The sequence below is a fragment of the Macaca thibetana genome, chromosome 4, assembly GCF_024542745.1.
Source record: "Macaca thibetana thibetana isolate TM-01 chromosome 4, ASM2454274v1, whole genome shotgun sequence".
In the NCBI taxonomy this organism is placed as follows: Eukaryota; Metazoa; Chordata; class Mammalia; order Primates; family Cercopithecidae; genus Macaca; species Macaca thibetana.
In genome coordinates this window covers 27,682,805-27,700,718 of record NC_065581.1, presented here as the reverse complement: position 1 = coordinate 27,700,718, position 17,914 = coordinate 27,682,805, and the positions used below count along the sequence as shown (strand labels likewise).

At 44.0% G+C, this 17,914-nt stretch overlaps 1 protein-coding gene across 1 annotated transcript; it reads left to right on the top strand.

Annotated features, from left to right (window-relative positions):
- Positions 1–532: 532 nt before the first annotated feature.
- On the top strand, positions 533–17,377 carry LOC126953340 (histone H3.1-like). The gene is made up of 2 exons (XM_050788827.1): positions 533–972; positions 16,957–17,377. Exons 1-2 carry the CDS (start codon positions 568–570, stop codon positions 17,311–17,313), a joined length of 762 nt encoding a protein of 253 aa, XP_050644784.1. The 5' UTR covers positions 533–567; the 3' UTR covers positions 17,314–17,377.
- Positions 17,378–17,914: the final 537 nt, after the last annotated feature.

Genomic DNA, 17,914 nt, shown 5'->3' with positions numbered 1-17,914 from the left:
AATAGGAAAAATGACCCATTGGAAATGAATTTAAGACTACGACTGACCTATACAAATTCTAGGTCAGATTATATTTTCATTGGGGGAATCTTAACGTGATTGGTTGAAAACAATAAATAAAATTGGCACGGAGGGCGGGCGCGGTGGCTCACACCTGTAATCCAAGCACTTTGGGAGTCCGAGGCGGGCGGGTAACTTGAGGTCAGGAGTTTGAGACCAGCGTGGCCAACACGGTGAAACTCCTTCTCTACTCAAAAATTAGCGGCGTCGTGGCAAGTGCCCAGCTACTCCGGAGGCTGAGGCAGAATCGCTTGAACCTGGGAGGCAGAGGTTGCAGTGAGCTGAGATCGCACCACCACACTCCACCCTGGGCTACAGAATGAGACTCCGTCGGGGGGAGAGGTTGGCGGGGGAAGAGGTGGCAGGAACCAAATGAAGATAGTACTAAGAACCAATCAGGTTATTCCCACAGCAGTTCTGACCAATCAGGATCAGATCATCGTTATAAATTCTGGTAGAAGCCACTGTTCATTCAGTGCTTTCTTTCAGAGCATAACTTTCTCAACTATGGCTCGGACGAAGCAGACAGCCCGCAAGTCCACCGGCGGCAAGGCACCGCGGAAGCAGCTGGCCACCAAGGCGGCGCGCAAAAGCGCTCCAGCGACTGGCGGTGTGAAGAAGCCCCACCGCTACCGGCCAGGCACTGTGGCCTTGCGCGAGATCCGCCGTTATCAGAAGTCGACTGAGCTGCTCATCCGCAAACTGCCATTTCAGCGCCTGGTGCGAGAAATCGCGCAGGATTTCAAAACTGACCTTCGTTTCCAGAGCTCGGCGGTGATGGCGCTGCAAGAGGCGTGCGAGGCCTATCTGGTGGGGCTCTTTGAGGACACCAATCTCTGTGCCATTCACGCCAAGCGCGTCACTATTATGCCTAAGGACATCCAGCTTGCGCGTCGTATTCGTGGTGAGCGAGCATAATCCCCTGCTCTAGCTTGGGTTTCCTACTTGTTTCCAAAGGCTCTTTTCAGAGCCACTTACTTTCTCACGGAGGATAGCTGTCACACCATTGGTTGACTTAAATCAACTTTAAAACAGGGGTAAATTGGGGGAAACTCGTCAAGGCTTGTTCATTCTGATTCCTTCCTGTGTCCTTTGTCTTCTAAGATGGTCCTTTTCTCTGGGCCCATCTCACAAAAGGGTCTTACTTTATCCGAGGAAATCTGTACATCCAAGGTCAATCTGCTTCAAGCGGAAAGCCAAAATCCTTGCACATGCTGTCCTTTGGGGCCGAACATTGGGGATAGCATGTCCTGAACCCCATAACTAACAATTAGATTACAGGTTATATGAAATGCCATTCTTAACTGTGAAACGGGCACTGGCCTTGGATCCCTGGAAACTCGCTGAAAATCATTGACGTGAGGCCGGTTGATTAATAGAAGAAAAGGCATACAAGTGTATTTAGCACATAGACGCGAGAGACTTCAAAATGAAGACCCACCCACCAATGAGATACAGAAATTTATATATCACTTTGAGGTTATAGAAAGAATGCAAGCTTAGATCCTGGCAAAACAGATTATAGGAGGGAGAAAGGAAGAGGCTTGGCTAGCAAGGGGTGGGGGGTCTTGTTATGTAGCTGAAACCTCACAGGTAGCAGTCCTCAGAAAAAATAGATGGTAAATGTCTCTTGTCAGGCTGGGCGTGGCGGCTCAGGCCCTCCACTTTGGGAGGTTGTGGAGGGAGGATTCCCTGAGCCCAGCAGTTTGAGATCAGCCTGGGTAACAGCAAAATCCTGTCTCCACGAAAAACAAATAAAAAAGCTGGGTGTTGCAGCGAACATCTGTAGTTCTAGCTGCTCGGAAGGCTGAGGCAGGAAGATTACTTGAGCCCACCGAGTTCAAGGATGCAGTGAACTATGATTGCAACACTGCGCTCCACCCTGGGTGACAGAGCAAGACGGTCTCTTAAAAAAGTAAAAATAAAAAAGGTATCAGACTCTCAGTTAATCTCTCCTAGATCCAGGAAAGGACTAGAAAGGGAAGGCCTGTCAACAAATGGAAATTTCCCCCACAAAAGACTGATGATTCGCAGGGCCTCATTGGTCTGCGGGCCCTGAGGCAGCCATTTCAAAATAGGTCAAAGAAATATCTTTTGGGGTAAAAGAGTTTTATTTCCTTCACTTTACTTTCCTCAAGAGATTGCTTTAAAGGTTAAATGCAGTAGTATATTCTAGGGCCTTGGACAGTGCCCCAGAAAACACATTAGGCGCACAAAAAATACTCCTTGAACTTGATTTTATCTCTGAATCTTAGTGTGGAGTACCCCTTGTGGGAGACTAAAATATGCCATCCCAAAGTACACTTTGTCCTATTTCAAGATGGCTATTCAGAGAAACTGCAAACATAGGAATAGCTTTGAAAAACTCTTTTGTAAGAGAACTTTATACCTATCAAGAAAATCTACATTAGTAAACCATGGATGCAAGTACTGGCTTTCTCTGAGGCCCCTTTTCCTGCCTAAAGAAGTATCTAAGACTGACTCAAAGGAGAGAAAACTACTTTGTCACAGGCTGTCAGCTATTCTGCGATTACCAGAGAGACTTTATCTATATAACAAGAAACCTTTGCCTTTCCTCCCTCACCCTCCTACAACTTGTGTCACCACCTCCTCCAACCCCCCAGAAGTCCTAAGACCTTTTTTCTTTCTGTAGTTTCAGAATGGTATAAAAACATCAATTATTTGGCCCTTCTGAGAGAGAAATAATATAGGGTGGTCACAAAAGAATTGAAAATTCCAGGCAGCAGTTTCACATGACTAGCAAAAAGGAAGCTGTTGAAATAGCTGCACAAGCTAGGAGCCAAAAAGACCCTGAAAACCGAAATGTTTGCTAAGCTGAGTAAGTCCTAGTTGACCCAACATGGCACTGGATTTGACCGAGCTTTCACCTGGGACCTCTTTATACACTTATTAACATACAAATCAGACACCCACCAACACCATGACAGTTCTGAGAACACCCATATTTCATGGAAAAATGGATAGCACCACAGTTCTGAGAAATTGTCACCCTTTTCCAGAAATCTTCATGAATATTCCACCCCTTGGTTAAAGAAACCCACAAAGATAGAAGTCCCAATCACTGCTGGGCAAGACTGACTCTCTTGAGTAAGCCTGCCCTTTCCTTCCTTGAGTGTGTATTTTTCACTTTGCAATAAACCTCTGTACTTTCACTATTTTCTGACTTGTCCTTGGATTCTTTCTGGCAACAGTGGCAAGGGCCTGGACACTGGCTGGGATCAACATCCTAACGGCGTTTGGGTACCTCCCCTAGCCCACAGTATCATTTCTTGGAGCATTGTATTTTGTGAGGCTCTTGTGCATATGCAGGTAATAAATTTGTATGTCTTTTTTTTTTTTTTTCCTGTTTATCTTTCTACTGTTGGTTAATTCCAGAGACTCAAATTATTGAAACTTCAGAAATCAAAGCAGAAGTTTAAAACAACCTTCATCCTCATGGAACTGGGGAAATACACCTAAATTCTCTGATAAGATTGGATTGAGAAGTCACTCTTGTCATTGGTCAAGATTTGGGAAATAATACAGTTTGATTAGTAACACAGAAACAAATCACTGTAATGATGTCACTTCTGCTAATGGCCAGTATTTATTTGTTTATTTATTTTTATGATTTCTGTTAGCTTCTGCTTCACAAAGCAACATTTTCCAATCTTGTGTTCCAAAACAGGAAACATTTTTGTTTAGGAGGCAGAAAAGATGAGAACAAATGCTTCAGAACCACTCCCTCCTTCCCAGAAGTGATGAAGCCCTGAAAACGTATAAAACAAGACAGGAAACAAAGTCACTGAAAATATATTATAAATAAAGCTTATGTAGATTTCCACTCAAATGGAATCTTGAGATTCTACAAAAACTGTTTCCCAAAAACATGGTTCTCAATATGAAAGAGATTCTAGGCCTGACCCAGTGACTCACGCGTGTAATCCCAGCACTTTGGGAGGCCAAGATGAGTGGATCACCTGAGGTCAAGAGTTTGAGGCCAGCCTGGCCAACATGACGACAAAACCCTGTCTCTACTAAAAATACAAAAATTAGCCGGATGGGGTGACCCGCACCTATAATCCCAGCTACTCAGGAGGCTGAGGCAAGAGAATCACTTGAACCCACGAGGCGAATGTTGCAGTGAGTCAAGATTGTACCACTGCACTCCAGCCTGGGCAGAGGTGGCAAAGCCAACATTGTACCACTGCACTCCGGCCTGGGCAACAAAAAGGTTCTAAAATGTAAAAAACATGTTTTTCTATATATCTGTTGATAATAATAAGGTTTCTTATCTGCACAAGATTAGAAATACTGAATTTTCTGAGATGGAAACTAGTACAAGCTACATTAAATTTTTAATCTATACAAGTACTATAGAGAACCAAGGGAAAAACTTCCCCTTTGCCATCTGAAGTTTCACTGAAAAATCAACTCACAAAGTGCAGATTAATAAGAGAAATGGCAAATGAAGTTATGATGTATACATGGGAGAGAATCATTGAGTGATCATCCAATATCCCAGTAAGGCCCAAATACTTAAATAGCCTGATTTCAGAAGGGAGAGAAAAGATGGGAAATATAGGTAATTTTGTTTACAGACAATAAATAATTAATAGGGTGAATAAATGGCTTGGGGAACAGAGATTAAATGTAAATAATTCCCTTGGGAAATTGACCTAATTGCCTCCCAAAGGCCACATCTAATATCACCACATTGGAGACTAGGCTTCAACAGTGAATTCTGTGAGGACACAAACTTTCAGTTTATAGCACTAGGTATAACTTAGTGTTGGATGGGAGATGGAGAAACTCACTCTCATGTGGTGGTTTAGTGATAGTGGCTTTGCAAAAGACATTTGGAGAACCATTCCTTCTGTGCCCAGGCCTATGCTCCAAGAAAACTCTCCTGTAGACCCATATGAGGACAGATCAAGAGTATTCATCAAAGATATTTGTGATAACATGAAAGTAGAGGTAATTTAAGTCATTGAATAAGTAAAATATAGTGGATGAATACTAACCAATGCTCTCTTTTTTGAGGTCAAGATATAAGTAAATGTCAAAAACAAGAGCTGAACTCAAGACTCCATCAACCTTACTATTGCCACTCAATTCATACTGTAAAAGAAAAGGGCTGGGCGCGGTGGCTCACGCTTGTGAGCCCAGCACTTTGGGAGGCAGAGGCAGGCAGATCACAAGGTCAAGAGATCCAGGTCATCCTGGCCAACATGGTGAAACCCCGTCTCTACTAAAAATACAAAAAATTAGCTGCATGTGGTGGTGCGCCTGTAGTCCCAGCTACTTGGGGAGCTGAGACAGGAGAATCACTTGAACCCGAGAGACAGAGGTTGCAGTGAGCTGAGACTACGCCATTGCACTCCAGCCTAGTGACAGCAAGACTCCGTCTCAAAAATAAAAAATAAATAAATAAAATAAAATTTCAGGGACTTCTAAATTTATTATGCCAAAGGTGAACTTAAGCCCTGAAGACTGATTCATGTAGCATATTTTCAATTATGCCTCTTAGATTATAGTTTAACTCTTTTCCTCATTGTTCTTGTTCTGTAAATGTCTAGGACAGATCCAGACCTCCCCGCTTCCAATCACTGATCTTAGTTATGCATTATCTGCCTCCTTCACTGTCCTTTGTCTAACTCAGACCAGATGATGCTCAAGACCTCATGACAGTTACATCTTCTTGAGGCTCAGAAACTAATAACCAAAAATATGGTGGGTTGACATGCTGAACTGAAGAAGCTTCAAGTTCTCTCTGACCATGCTTTGCAAAATCTCTAAATCCTCTATCTCAAAGCACTAGATGAAGTTGTTCTCTGAAGTTCCTTTATTGGCCTAAAGTCCCAGCCCACCAACGAGAACAACTGTTTTTTATTCTTTTTATCCTGTAATCTCGTTATCTATTATGGAAAAAAAAAGATCAAGAATATAACCATTGACCGGGTGCGGTGGCTCACGCCTGTAATCCCAGCACTTTGGAAGGCTGAGGTGGGCGGATCACCTGAGGTTGGGAGTTCGAGACAAGCCTGACCAACACAGAGAAACCCCGTCTCTACTAAAAATACAAAAAATTAGCAGGGCGTGGTGGCGCATGCCTGTAATCTCAGCTACTCGGGAGGCTGCGGCAGGAAAATCGCTTGAACCCGGGAGGAGGAGGTTGTGGTGAGCCGAGATCCCGAGATCGCGCCATTGCACTCCAGCCTGGGTGACAAGAGTGAAACTCTGACTCAAAAAAAAAAAAGAATGTAACCGTACCTGAACAGACCCTCAAGATAATGTTGTCTCCCAGGAGCATTCAAATTCCAAAGAGAACTATTTACAAGTTAATCTCTTTTCCCCAATCCACTCATTCTACCTAGTAATCATTTACTGCTCCTCAGCAGAATCCCTCTTCTCAGAACCTTTGGTTAACCTGTTTAGCTACGACCCAAGCACACATTCTTTCTGTAAACATTTTCTGCCTAAAGAATGTAAACTTCTGTATACTAGTTGGAAAGTGGGTAAACACTCTGCGGTTGTCTCCTATGTGCACGTTAACACATTCGTAAGCCTTTTCTCTTATAAATCTGCCTTTTGTGGTAAAATGTTGTAAATGACTACAGGACACCAGGGAAGACCACTTACCTCTTCACTATTGAGTCTCATTATAGATGAACTTCCCTGTTTTCTATCTTACACAAAGACTTCCTGACTATCATATTGTATAAGATGGAATTTTAAATACACTCTTCTAAATGTGAAAGAAAATAAAAACAAGCCGTAACTAGTCAAATTGTAACTCGTAAGTCACCTTTGTACAGAAACTTAAAATTCTACTAAATTTCTTTGTTTTCTATCGATATAAGCAAGATCTTTACTTTTATATTTGGCGCTCTGATTAATTCCATTGATCCTGGAGTCTATTTTCCAAATGGCTATTCCCAGCTTTCATTTGAATAAACTTAAAAATATATATATTCTTAATAGAGACGGGGTTGCTATGTTGCCCAGGCTGGTAGGCTGGTCTGAACTCCTGGGCTCAAGCGATCCTCCTGTTAAAGAAAGGGTTCCCAATACAGACCTCAATAGAGGGTTCTTGGATCTCTTGCAAGAAAGAATTCAGTACAACTCCGCAGTGCAAAGTGAAAGCAAGTTTATTAAGAAAGTAAAGGAATAAAAGAATGGCTACTCCGTAGAACAGACTGGTTGCCCATTTTTATGGTTATTTCTTGATGATATGCTAAACGAGGTGTGGATTATTCATGCCGCCCCTCTTTAGACCATATAGGGTAACTTCCTGACCTTGCCATGGCGTTTGTAAATTGTCATGGCCCGCTGGGAGTGTAGCAGTGAGGACTACCAGAGGTCACTGTCATCACCATTTTGGTTTTGGCTGGCTCCTTTACTGCAATCTGCTTTATCAGCAAGGTCTTTATGACCTGTATTTTGTGCTGATCTCCTATCTCATGCCGTGACTTAGAATGCTTTAACCGTCTATGAATGCAGTCCAGGAGGTTTCAGCCTTATTTTACCAGCTGCTGTTTAAGATGGAGTTGCTCTGGTTCACACACCTCTGACATTCTTGCTTTTGCCTCCCAAAAGGATGGGATTACAGGTGTGAGCCACCAAGCCCGGCCAATTAAATTCTTTACAAGTAAATTCTGATCCTTTCAATGATAGGTTGAAAGACTTTCAGGAGAAACTAAGAGGTTTCTTGATAGAGTTTTACAAGTCAGGTTTAAAACCGTAGGCACTCGGCGGGAAGCAATGGCTCCCGCCTATAATTCTAGCACTTTGGGACACTGAAGCGGGCGGTTTGACTGAGCTCAGGAGTTCGAGACCAGCCTGGGCAACACGGTGAAACCCCGTCTACTAAAAATACAAAAAATTAGCAGAGCGTGGAGGCCTGCGACTGTAGTCCCAGCTACTCGGGAGGCTGAGGCAAAATAATTGCTTGAACCTGGGAGGCGGAGGTTGCAGTGAGCCAAGATCGTGCCATTGCACTCCAGCCTGGGTAACAGCCAGACTCCGTCTCCAAAAAAAAAAAAAAAAAAAAAAAAAAAAAAAAAAACCATAAGCACCCAAAGAATATAGCACATATGGCATAGTAAACGTCAGGCAAGAGGGCAGAGGGCGGTCGCTGTGGCTCACGCCTGAGATCCCAGCACTTTGGGAGGCCGAGGCAGGTGGATCACCTATCAGGAGTTGGAGACCAGCCTGACCAACATGGAGAAACCCTGCCTCTACTAAAAATACAGAATTAGCCAGGCATGGTGGCGCATGCCTGTAATCCCAGCTACTCGGGAGGCTGAGGCAGGAGAATCCCTTGACATTCGCCATTGCACCTGCCATTGCACTGGAGCCTGGGCAACAAGAGCAAAGCTCTGTCTCAAATAATAATAATAATAATAATGATAATAATAATAATAAGGGCACGGTAAGAGGAAGAGAAGTCAAGAAGGGCAGTGGATTCTGTATCTTCAAAGTTCTTTAATTGATCTTTTTGTTTTGCTTTTTTAGAGACAGGGTCTCACTCTGTCACAGGCTGAAGTGCGGTGGTGCCATCGTAGCTCACTGATACGTTGAAGTCCTGGGCTAAAGTAATACTACTCCCTCACCCTCTGGAGTTGCTGGGGCTATAACCTTACCTGGCGTCTCAATAGGTCTTAATACCACTTGGAGGCATTATAAGCTTAAAGATGCAGGTGGGGCGCGGTGGCTCATGCCTGTAATCCCAGCACTCTGGGAGGATGAGGTGGGCTGATCACCTGAGGTCAGGAGCTGGAGGCCAGCGTGGCCAACGTGGTGAAACCCTGTCTCTACCAAAAAATACAAAAATTAGCCGAGCATGGTGGTGCGTGCCTTCAGTCCCAGCTACTTGGGAGGCTGAAGCAGGAGAATCGTTGGAACCCAGGAGTCATAGGTTGCAGTGAGCCGTAGACCACACCACTGCCCTCCAGCCTGGGCAACAGTGAGACCCTGTTTCAAAAAACAAAACAAAAAAACGCTTAAAGATGCTCTGAGGATGAGAGCAGGGATGGTCATTTCTCTGAGGCGAGGCCAAGGAAGAAGGAAAACTTGATGTTTCCATGTCTCATGTTTAAGGTTCTGACCTGGCAAAGGCCAATGAAGTAGAATGCAAGATTTCAGAGAATAAATTAACGGAGAGGAAAAAACTGAATTGCAAATGGTGTTTTGTTTTGTTTGAGACAGGGTCTCATTGTGTTTTATATACATATATACACACACACACACATCTCTCTATATATACATACACATATATATGTGGGGGGGTGTCTTTGTGTGTGTGGTGTGTTTATGTGTGTGTATTGGAGCAGGTGAAGTGAGAACTAGAAGTACTAATAAATAAACTATTTGTGAATGAAGACCAAAGAGGGGGAAAAGCCATGTAAAACACAACCTATCAACCAATTCTAAAGCCTTATGCAAAACAAACAAAACTAGGTGTCAATGAGATAAATAGGTGGCATATCAAATGGAAATTTTAAGCTATATTAAAAAGGATTGAGGCCAACACTGAAACCACCTTTGCAAAATTATGACTGAGACAGTGAAAGAGATTTAACTTAATCAACTCCATCTTGCTTCTAACCTCCTAGCTGTCCTTGTTCATTCCTGGCCATAGACTGAACTAACTTTGGGAGAAACATAGTTTATAGTTTAAAAACAAAAACTGTAAGCCCAGCATTTTGGGAGGCTGAGGCGGGTGGATAACGAGGTCATGAGTTCAAGACCAGCTTGGCTAAGATAGTGAAATCCCGTCTCAAGTAAAACTACAAAAATTAGCCAGACGCGGTGGCAGACGCTTGTAATCCCAGCTACTCGAGAGGCTGAGGCAGGAGAATCGCATGAACCTGGGCGGCAGAGATTGCAGTGAGCCGAGATCGCGCCATTCCACTCCAACCTGGGCGACAGAGTGAGACTCCATCTCAAAAAACAAAAAACCAAAAACCATAAACCATAACAGCCCTTTCCTGGGGCAGATCTCCTTCTTGCCTGGGGACTAGATGCAAATATGAGCCGCAAGATTTGAAATTACGGTTTAGGAGTCATGCAACTGGAGGCTACAAGATTCAGACCCTCCCTAAACTGCTTTCAAGATCAGCACTTGAGATGTTTTGCAGACCCTACACTTGATGAATCAGCTGGCACCACACAGATCGATAAACTGGTTCATCTGATCTTGTGTTCCCCACCCAGGAACCGACTCAGTGCCAGAAAACAGCTTCGATTCCCTGTGCTTTCAACCCTGACCAGTCAGGACTCCCGGCTCATTGGCTTCTCCCCATCCACCAAGTTATCCTTAAAAATCGTACTCCCTGGGCAACCAGCTCGGGTCCCCTTCCACGCTGTGGAAGCTTTGTCCTTTCGCTCTTCACAATAAACCTTGCTACCGCTAAAACAAAACAAAACAAACAAACAAACAAAAAACCTGTACTCCCCGAATGCCCGGCTCTGCGTGAGTTACTCTTTCTTTATTGCAATTCCCCTGTATTGATAAATAGGCTCTATCTAGGCAGGGGGCAACCTTGGGCGGTTACAGTACTCTAAAGTAAGGACATTAAGAAATTGTCAGAGACAACTGCAGATCAGCAAGCATCCCCCAGAACATCGAAAAGATAAGCACACTTCATTCATTTGCTTAAGCATAGAGGGAATTATATGGAAATGAAAATACTGCTAGCATTTCTCTTGGAAAAGTAAAACTTTTTTTTTTTTTTTTTTTTTTTGAGACGGAATCTCGCTCTGTCGCACAGGCTAGAGTGCAGTGGCACGATCTCGGCTCATTGCAACCTCCACCTCCCGTGTTCAAGGGATTCTCCTGCCTCAGCCTCCGGAGTAGCTGGGACTACAGGCGCGTGTCACCACGCCCGGCCAGTTTTTTGTATTTTTAGTAGAGACAGAGTTTCGCTGTGTTAGCCAGGATGGTATCGATCTCCTGATCTCGTGATCCACCCGCCTCAGCCTCCCAAAGTGCTGGGATTACAGGCGTGGGACACCGCGACCGGCCAGGAAAAGTAAATATTTTAAATCTCTTTTTAAAATATATTTTTAATTTCTATTATTTATTTCTTTTGTTTTCTTTTTTTCTAGTCAATCTTGAGCATGGTAGAAGTACAACTTTTTTTTTTTTTTTTTTTGTGAGACAGCTTCTTGCTCTGTCACCCAGGCTGGAGTGCAATGCTGCAATATTGACTCACTGTAACCTCTGCCTCCTGGGTTCAATTGATTCTCGTGCCTCAACCTCCTGAGTAACTGAGATTACAAGTACAGGCCACCATGCCCAGTTAATTTTTTGTGTGTTTTTAGTAGAGACGAGGTTTCATCATCTTCGCCAGGCTAGTCTCACTCTCCTGGCCTCAAGTGATCTGCCTGCCTCAGGCAGTACAACTCTTTTTTAATGTGAAAAGAATACACAATATATTCCAGTTAACCAACAAGGATATACTGAGCAACTGTCATATCAATTAACATTATCATAAGTGAGGAAAACAAAAAGGAGTCATTTAAAAAGGTACTTAATTTAAATGAAACAAACTTTTTTTTTTAAATTAAGAAATCTTCTATTTGTTTCCATGCTGGCAGGAGAAGAGAACTAACAAAGTATCTGATTTAACGATTTAACACAGAGAATTTTCAAGGGTCTGGGTGTGGTGGCTCATGCCTGTAATCCCAGCAGGTTGGAAGGCTGAGGCAGGTGGACCGCTTGAGCCCAGGAGTTCGAGACCAGCCTGGGCAACATGGTGGAACCCCATCTCTACAAAAAATATAAAAATTAGCTGGGCATGAATGGTGGATCACACCTGTAGTCCCAGGATCTGGGAAGGCTGAGGTGGTAAGATCGCACTCCAACCTTGGTGACAGAGCAAGAGCCTGCCTCGGGGGAAAAAAAAAAAATTACATATCTGAAAAACACAGATGTCAATGCTGTAGAGCACAGAAGTTGGGACACCATAAGGGTCACAGCCTGAACTATAACAAAAAAGAGGTTAACAGCCGGGGCAGGTGGCTCACGCCTGTAATCCCAGCACTCTGGGAGGCCGAGGCGAGCGGATAACGAGGTCAGGAGATGGTGACCATCCTGCCTAACACGATGGGACCCCGTCTCTACCAAAATTCCAAAAAAATTAGCCAGGCCTGTTGGCAGACACCTGTAGTCCCAGCTACTTGGGAAGCTGAGGCAGGAGAAAGGCGCGAACCCGGGAGGCGGAGCTTGCAGGGAGCCGAGATCATGCCACTGCACTCCAGCCTGGGCGACAGAGCGAGACTCCGTCTCAAAAAAAAAAAAAAAAAAAAAAAAAAAAAAAAAAAAAAAGGTTGACAAATGTAAAGCATAACAAATGAATCTAATCAAAGTTTTACCTGACACTAGAGACTTCAGAAATGAAGCTCCAAAGATCCAGGGAAAACTATCTATTTTCATATGTACCTCCAATGAAGAATAGACAGACATTTAGAAATGTGTTTAGACAAAGACAGTATTGAAGAAACTTAGCAAACCTTGTCCAGATTCTTCTTGGCCTCTCTGTATAGCATTCCGTCCTCCTAGATATGGCAGGACCCCTTTGGAATGACAGTCTTCAAGGGAGAAGGGAGGGTAACTTTCTAGGTTTTAAGGCTTGCTTTAAGGGAGAGCAGTTGTAGTTTCTGTGACCTACTTTGGGGAAGAGACCTTCTGGTTTGTATGACTCTCTTCCAGGGGAGAACAGGAGGAGGTCGGAAAGACTTTGCTTCTGAGGGTCCTCCAATCTCCTTTAGTTCAAAGTACTCAGCATGCCAAGATGTCATACTTTCAGGAATTATGTTCTGAGCCCCAACAATGTAAATATTCTCAGGGCAATGCACTTATTTATTTATTTATTTATTTGTATTTATTTACTTTATTTTTTTGAGATGGAGTCTTGCTCTGTCGCCCAGGCTGGAGTGCAGTGGTGTGATCCCGGCTCACTGCAACCTCCACCTCCCGGGTTCAAGCAATTCTCCTGCCTCAGCCTCCTGAGAAGCTACAGCATGTCAATATGCCATACTTTGGGGAATTATGTTCTGAGCCCCAACAATGTAAATATTCCCAGGGCAAAGCATTTTTGTATTTATATTTATTTATTTAGAGACAGAGTATTGCTTTGTTGCCCAGGCTGGAGTCCAGTGGTGTGATCTCGGCTAACTGCAACCTTTGCTTCTCAGGTTCAAGCAATTCTCCTGCCTCAGCCTCCTGAGTAGCTGGGATTACACGCATGCGCCACTATGCCCAGATAATTTTTGTGTGTATTTTTTTTCTTTTTTCGTTTTTTTTTTTTTTTTTTTTTTTTTTTCTTTTTCTTTTTTTTTTTGTGACTGAGTCTCGCTTTGTTGCCCAGGCTGGAGTGCAGTGGCGCCATCTTGGCTCCCTGCAAGCGCCGCCTCCTGGGTTCAGGCCATTCTCCTGCCTCAGCCTCCCCTGGGACTACAGGCGTCCGCCGTCATGCCCAGCTAATTTTTTGTATTTTTGGTACAGACGAGGTTTCACCATGTTAGCCAGGATGGTCTCGATCTCCTGACCTCGTGATCCGCCCACCTCAGCCTCCCAAAGTGCTGGGATTACAGGCGTGAGCCACCGCTCCCGGCCGCTTCGTGTGTATTTTTAATAAAGACAGGGTTTCACCAGGTTGACCAGGCTGGTCAGGAACTCCTGACTTCAGGTGATCCAACAGCCTCAGCCTCCCCAAGTGCTGGCATTACAAGAGTGAGCCACCGCGCCCAGCCCAAGGGCAAAATATTTTCAAGGCAATCAGTAAACCAGAGATCTTTCATAGGATTGTGAAAGGAAAATAAATCTCAGGACCCCAAAACCACTAAGCCAAGGGAAAAGTCAAGCTGGGAACTATGTCAGGCAAACCTGTCTTCCATTTTATTCCTAAATAAGATAGCTATAATAAAAAGCTACATACCTCCCTTACAATTTTCCCATAAGGAAATTCCTTGTGGACAAAGGATAAAGAGAACTCAAAGTCATCCTTCTGAGGCTCACCTGAGACACATGTGTATCTGATTGCGTCCTCTGCCCTATTATTTATGTAAAAATGCAGATTCACTGAGCCAGACTAAATTGTGTATTCAATGGGAGGCTGATCAATGACTCAAAAGAATGCAGTCTTTTGTCTCGAATCTACTTCTAACCTAGAAGCCCCCACTTCGAGTTGTCCTGCCTTACTGAACCGAACCAACGTACATCTTACACATGTTGATTGATATCTTTTGTCTCCCTAAACTGTATAAAAGCAAGCTATACCCCAACTACCTTGGGCACATGTTATCAGGCCCTCCTGAGGCTGTATCACAGGCCCATCCTTAATCTTGGCAAAACAAACTTTCTAAATTGATTGACACCTGCCTCAGATACCTTTTGGTTTACAGGATGTTATATAGACAACCAGAATATTCCTCCCCCAAAATATACCACTTGGCTATAAGGATTATTTTGAGAAACAGCTGACACAGAAAAAGCACTGAAAACGGTAAAAGTTTCTCTTTCATGAAGCAACAAAAACAAACACAACTCCTTTCATGTATAAAAGACATTTCCCTTGGTAAAGATGTCCTCCTTGGTTATATCAGAAGAGGAGAATGGCCCTCAGAGACAATTCTTACCACCTGAGATGACTTGAACCTGCATACAAGACTTCGTCAGATAATCCTTGTCTTCCATTAGTTTACTCCCTATATTTTCCTTCCCACAGTTTACTCCCCTAGGAAACCACCACCTCTTTAAAATGGTATACAAACCCCCGGGTCTGTCTGCCTCCATGGGCTTTTATTCCCTTTCTGTGAAGGCTCCCATATGCATATATACAGCAATAAATCTTTTCCCCTGTTAATCTGTCTTTTGTCAATTTAATTTGTAGGGCCCAACTACAAAGCCTAACAGAGTAAAATAAAAGTTTCTTATTCTACAGTTTCCTTCACCAGATAAAGGAGCACTTATAAGGGTTTTCAGTGCTTCTAGATTTCATCTTGAAAAAATTAATTATAAAATAACATATTCAATACCTTGTTTTATGGTCCAAAATGCTGCCTAGTTTTTCTGTAGTTGGAAAAGAGGATTGCTGAGATTAATGCGCCACATGAGATACAGGGTTTAAACCTTCAAGTTTAAGCACTTAGGTTCCATTGTTAAAAGAGAGGGAAAAAGGCCCGGCCTGGTGGCTCATGCCTGTAATCCCAGCACTTTGGGAGGCCGAGGTGGGCGGATCACCTGAGGTCAGGAGTTTGAGACCAGCCTGGCCAACACGGCGAAACTCCGCCTGTACTAAAAATACAAAAATTAGCTGAACGTGGTGGCGGGTGCCTTTAATCCCAGCTACTTAGGAGGCTAAGGCTGCAGAATCGCTTGAACCCGGGAGGCAGAGATTGTAGTGTGCAGAGAACGCGCCATTGCACTCCAGCCTGGGGGGACAAGAGCGAAACTCTGTTAAAAAAAAAAAAGGGGTGGGGGGGAAGAGGCCAGCCTAGCTCAGCGAGAAATTGATTAACTGATACAACATAAGTATGTAATGTTTTGCACATACAGTAATCATAGAATAGTTCATAATATACTTGGAGAGACTGACTTTTAGAATAAACTTACATGTTTGTTAAAGGCATAAATAATCTAACACTTTTGAAATATAAAAGGTAAACATTACTGAGAAACGGAATCTGATAGCTGGAAGGCAGGGCAAAGCAGGGCCAGCCTAGGTCAGGAAGGTCACCCAACATGAAACTGTTTTTTTGTTTTGTTTTGTTTTTTGTTTTTTTGAGATGGAGTCTCACTCTGTTGCCCAGGCTGGAGTGCATGGAGTGCAGTGGTGAGGTCTTGGCTCACTGCAACCTCCGCCTCCCGGGTTCAAGCGATTCTCCTGCCTCAACCTCCCGAGTAGGTGGGGTTATGGGCGCCCTCCACCATGCCTGGCCAATTTTCTTTATTTTTAGTAGAAAAGGGGTTTCGCCATCTCAGCCAGGCTGGTCTCGAACTCCTGACTTCGTGGTCCACCTGCATCGGCCTCCCTAAGGGCTGGGATTACAGGCGTAAGCCACAGAGTCCAGCCATTTGAAACTCTTTTTCTTGGAATAAAGTCATCCTTGGTCTTTCCCTCCTGCATTTTATTTGTAAATGTAAAAGAGGGTTTCCGGGCACAGCTGATTTCCTAGTTCAACAGAAAAGAGGAACAAGAGGGAGCTCAAGCGGCATCTTCACCACTCGAAGGAACTAGAGGGTAAAAGCCACCTTTCTTTCTCAAACAGCTTCCTGAAGTGTTTCTAGGTGGAATGAGGGGGAAAAAAATAGGAAATCAGTTCTTGCCCCCAAAAATGTGGTCGGGGAGGGAGGTAAACGAACAGAAAGGACAGCTACAGAAAGAATAAAAGGTAAGGAAAAGAATAGAGAACCAAATTTGGGAAAGGTGAGGAATCCCACCTTGGAGCTATCATCAGGTGTAGTCTTTCGCAGTCAGCCACTCCACAGGCTGATCACTTCGAGATTGTACGGAAGCAGTTTCTACACACGATTTCACAACTGCCCGAAACGACTGTGATTACCCCTCTAGAGATGGCGCCACTTGATTCCAGCAGCCACAAAGCACTACAGCAATCGATGCTAAGAAGTGACAGGAAAAACAGGCTGCAACGATCCAGCCAAAGGAATGTCGTTGCAGCGGCGGTTAACCTAAAACACTGTGGAAGGGCAAGATGAGCTCAGTAACTTTTAATTGGGCATCATTTTCAGAATCTGGAGTTTAAGCACCGCCCTTTCCATTTTTTTCCTGAAGTCGTTGGCAGGGCGTAAGGTCTGCGATTGACTGACCGGATGCAGCTGGTGTGGACAGTTCTCAATCAGGTCCGATTTATCACTATATGTATAAGTACTGCTGCGAGACTCGCTGTGTTGCATTTTACTTAGTACAAGATATGTCTGGGCGCGGCAAAGGTGGGAAGGGTCTGGGCAAAGGAGGCGCTAAGCGCCACCGCAAAGTCCTGCGCGACAATATTCAGGGTATCACCAAGCCAGCCATCCGACGCCTGGCACGGCGAGGAGGCGTTAAGCGCATCTCAGGTCTTATATACGAGGAGACGCGCGGAGTTCTTAAGGTGTTTTTGGAGAATGTGATCCGCGATGCAGTTACCTACACGGAACATGCCAAACGCAAGACAGTCACGGCCATGGACGTGGTTTACGCGCTCAAGCGCCAGGGTCGCACCCTCTATGGCTTTGGCGGCTGAGTGTTTTCCTTACTTATCCCATTCCTCAAAGGTCCTTCTCAGGGCCACCCATGAAATCTGTGAAAGGGCTGTAGACTAGAGCCTTAATGTCCTAAGAACATCTAAACGTATGGCAGTTTTGGCAAATTAGCGATTCTACATAAGCAGTCTCTAAGGTTTATTGCGGTTCGGTGCCCCTTTCAGCATTACTTAGTGGTTAAAAGTGTCGTATTCTCTGATAGACGGCCAAATTTATAACGCCTCCGGTTTTTGCAAGTCACAGTGGAACATCCGGTCTCATTTACCTTGTGTCGATTACTTTCCCGCTATGAATGCAAGGGCTGTGTAACTATGACACTAGTCCGCAACGCTCAAAATGCCTCAATATCGCCCTTTACAGAAAAAGTCGGCCAACTTCTAAAACATTCTTAAGTACGTTTAAATTTGAGAAATACTGGCATACCTACAACGCTCGAATTTCATATCCCCTTCAATACCTCCACTTAAAAATTTACTCTAGTTTCACTTTTCCTTCACGTTCCTTAACTTTTTGTCAAACCAATAATGACACCACATAATTCAAATAGTGCAAGGCAAGTTTAGATTTTTCAAGCTTACATTT

What these genes read in the sequence shown, in the direction of transcription:
- LOC126953340 (XM_050788827.1), top strand. Translation starts at nt 568, where the DNA reads ATGGCTCGGACGAAGCAGACAGCCCGCAAGTCCACCGGCGGCAAGGCA. An exon ending in GTCGTATTCGTGGTGAGCGA is followed by an intron (nt 973 to 16,956) that starts GCATAATCCCCT and finishes TATATGTATAAG; the next exon opens with TACTGCTGCGAGACTCGCTG.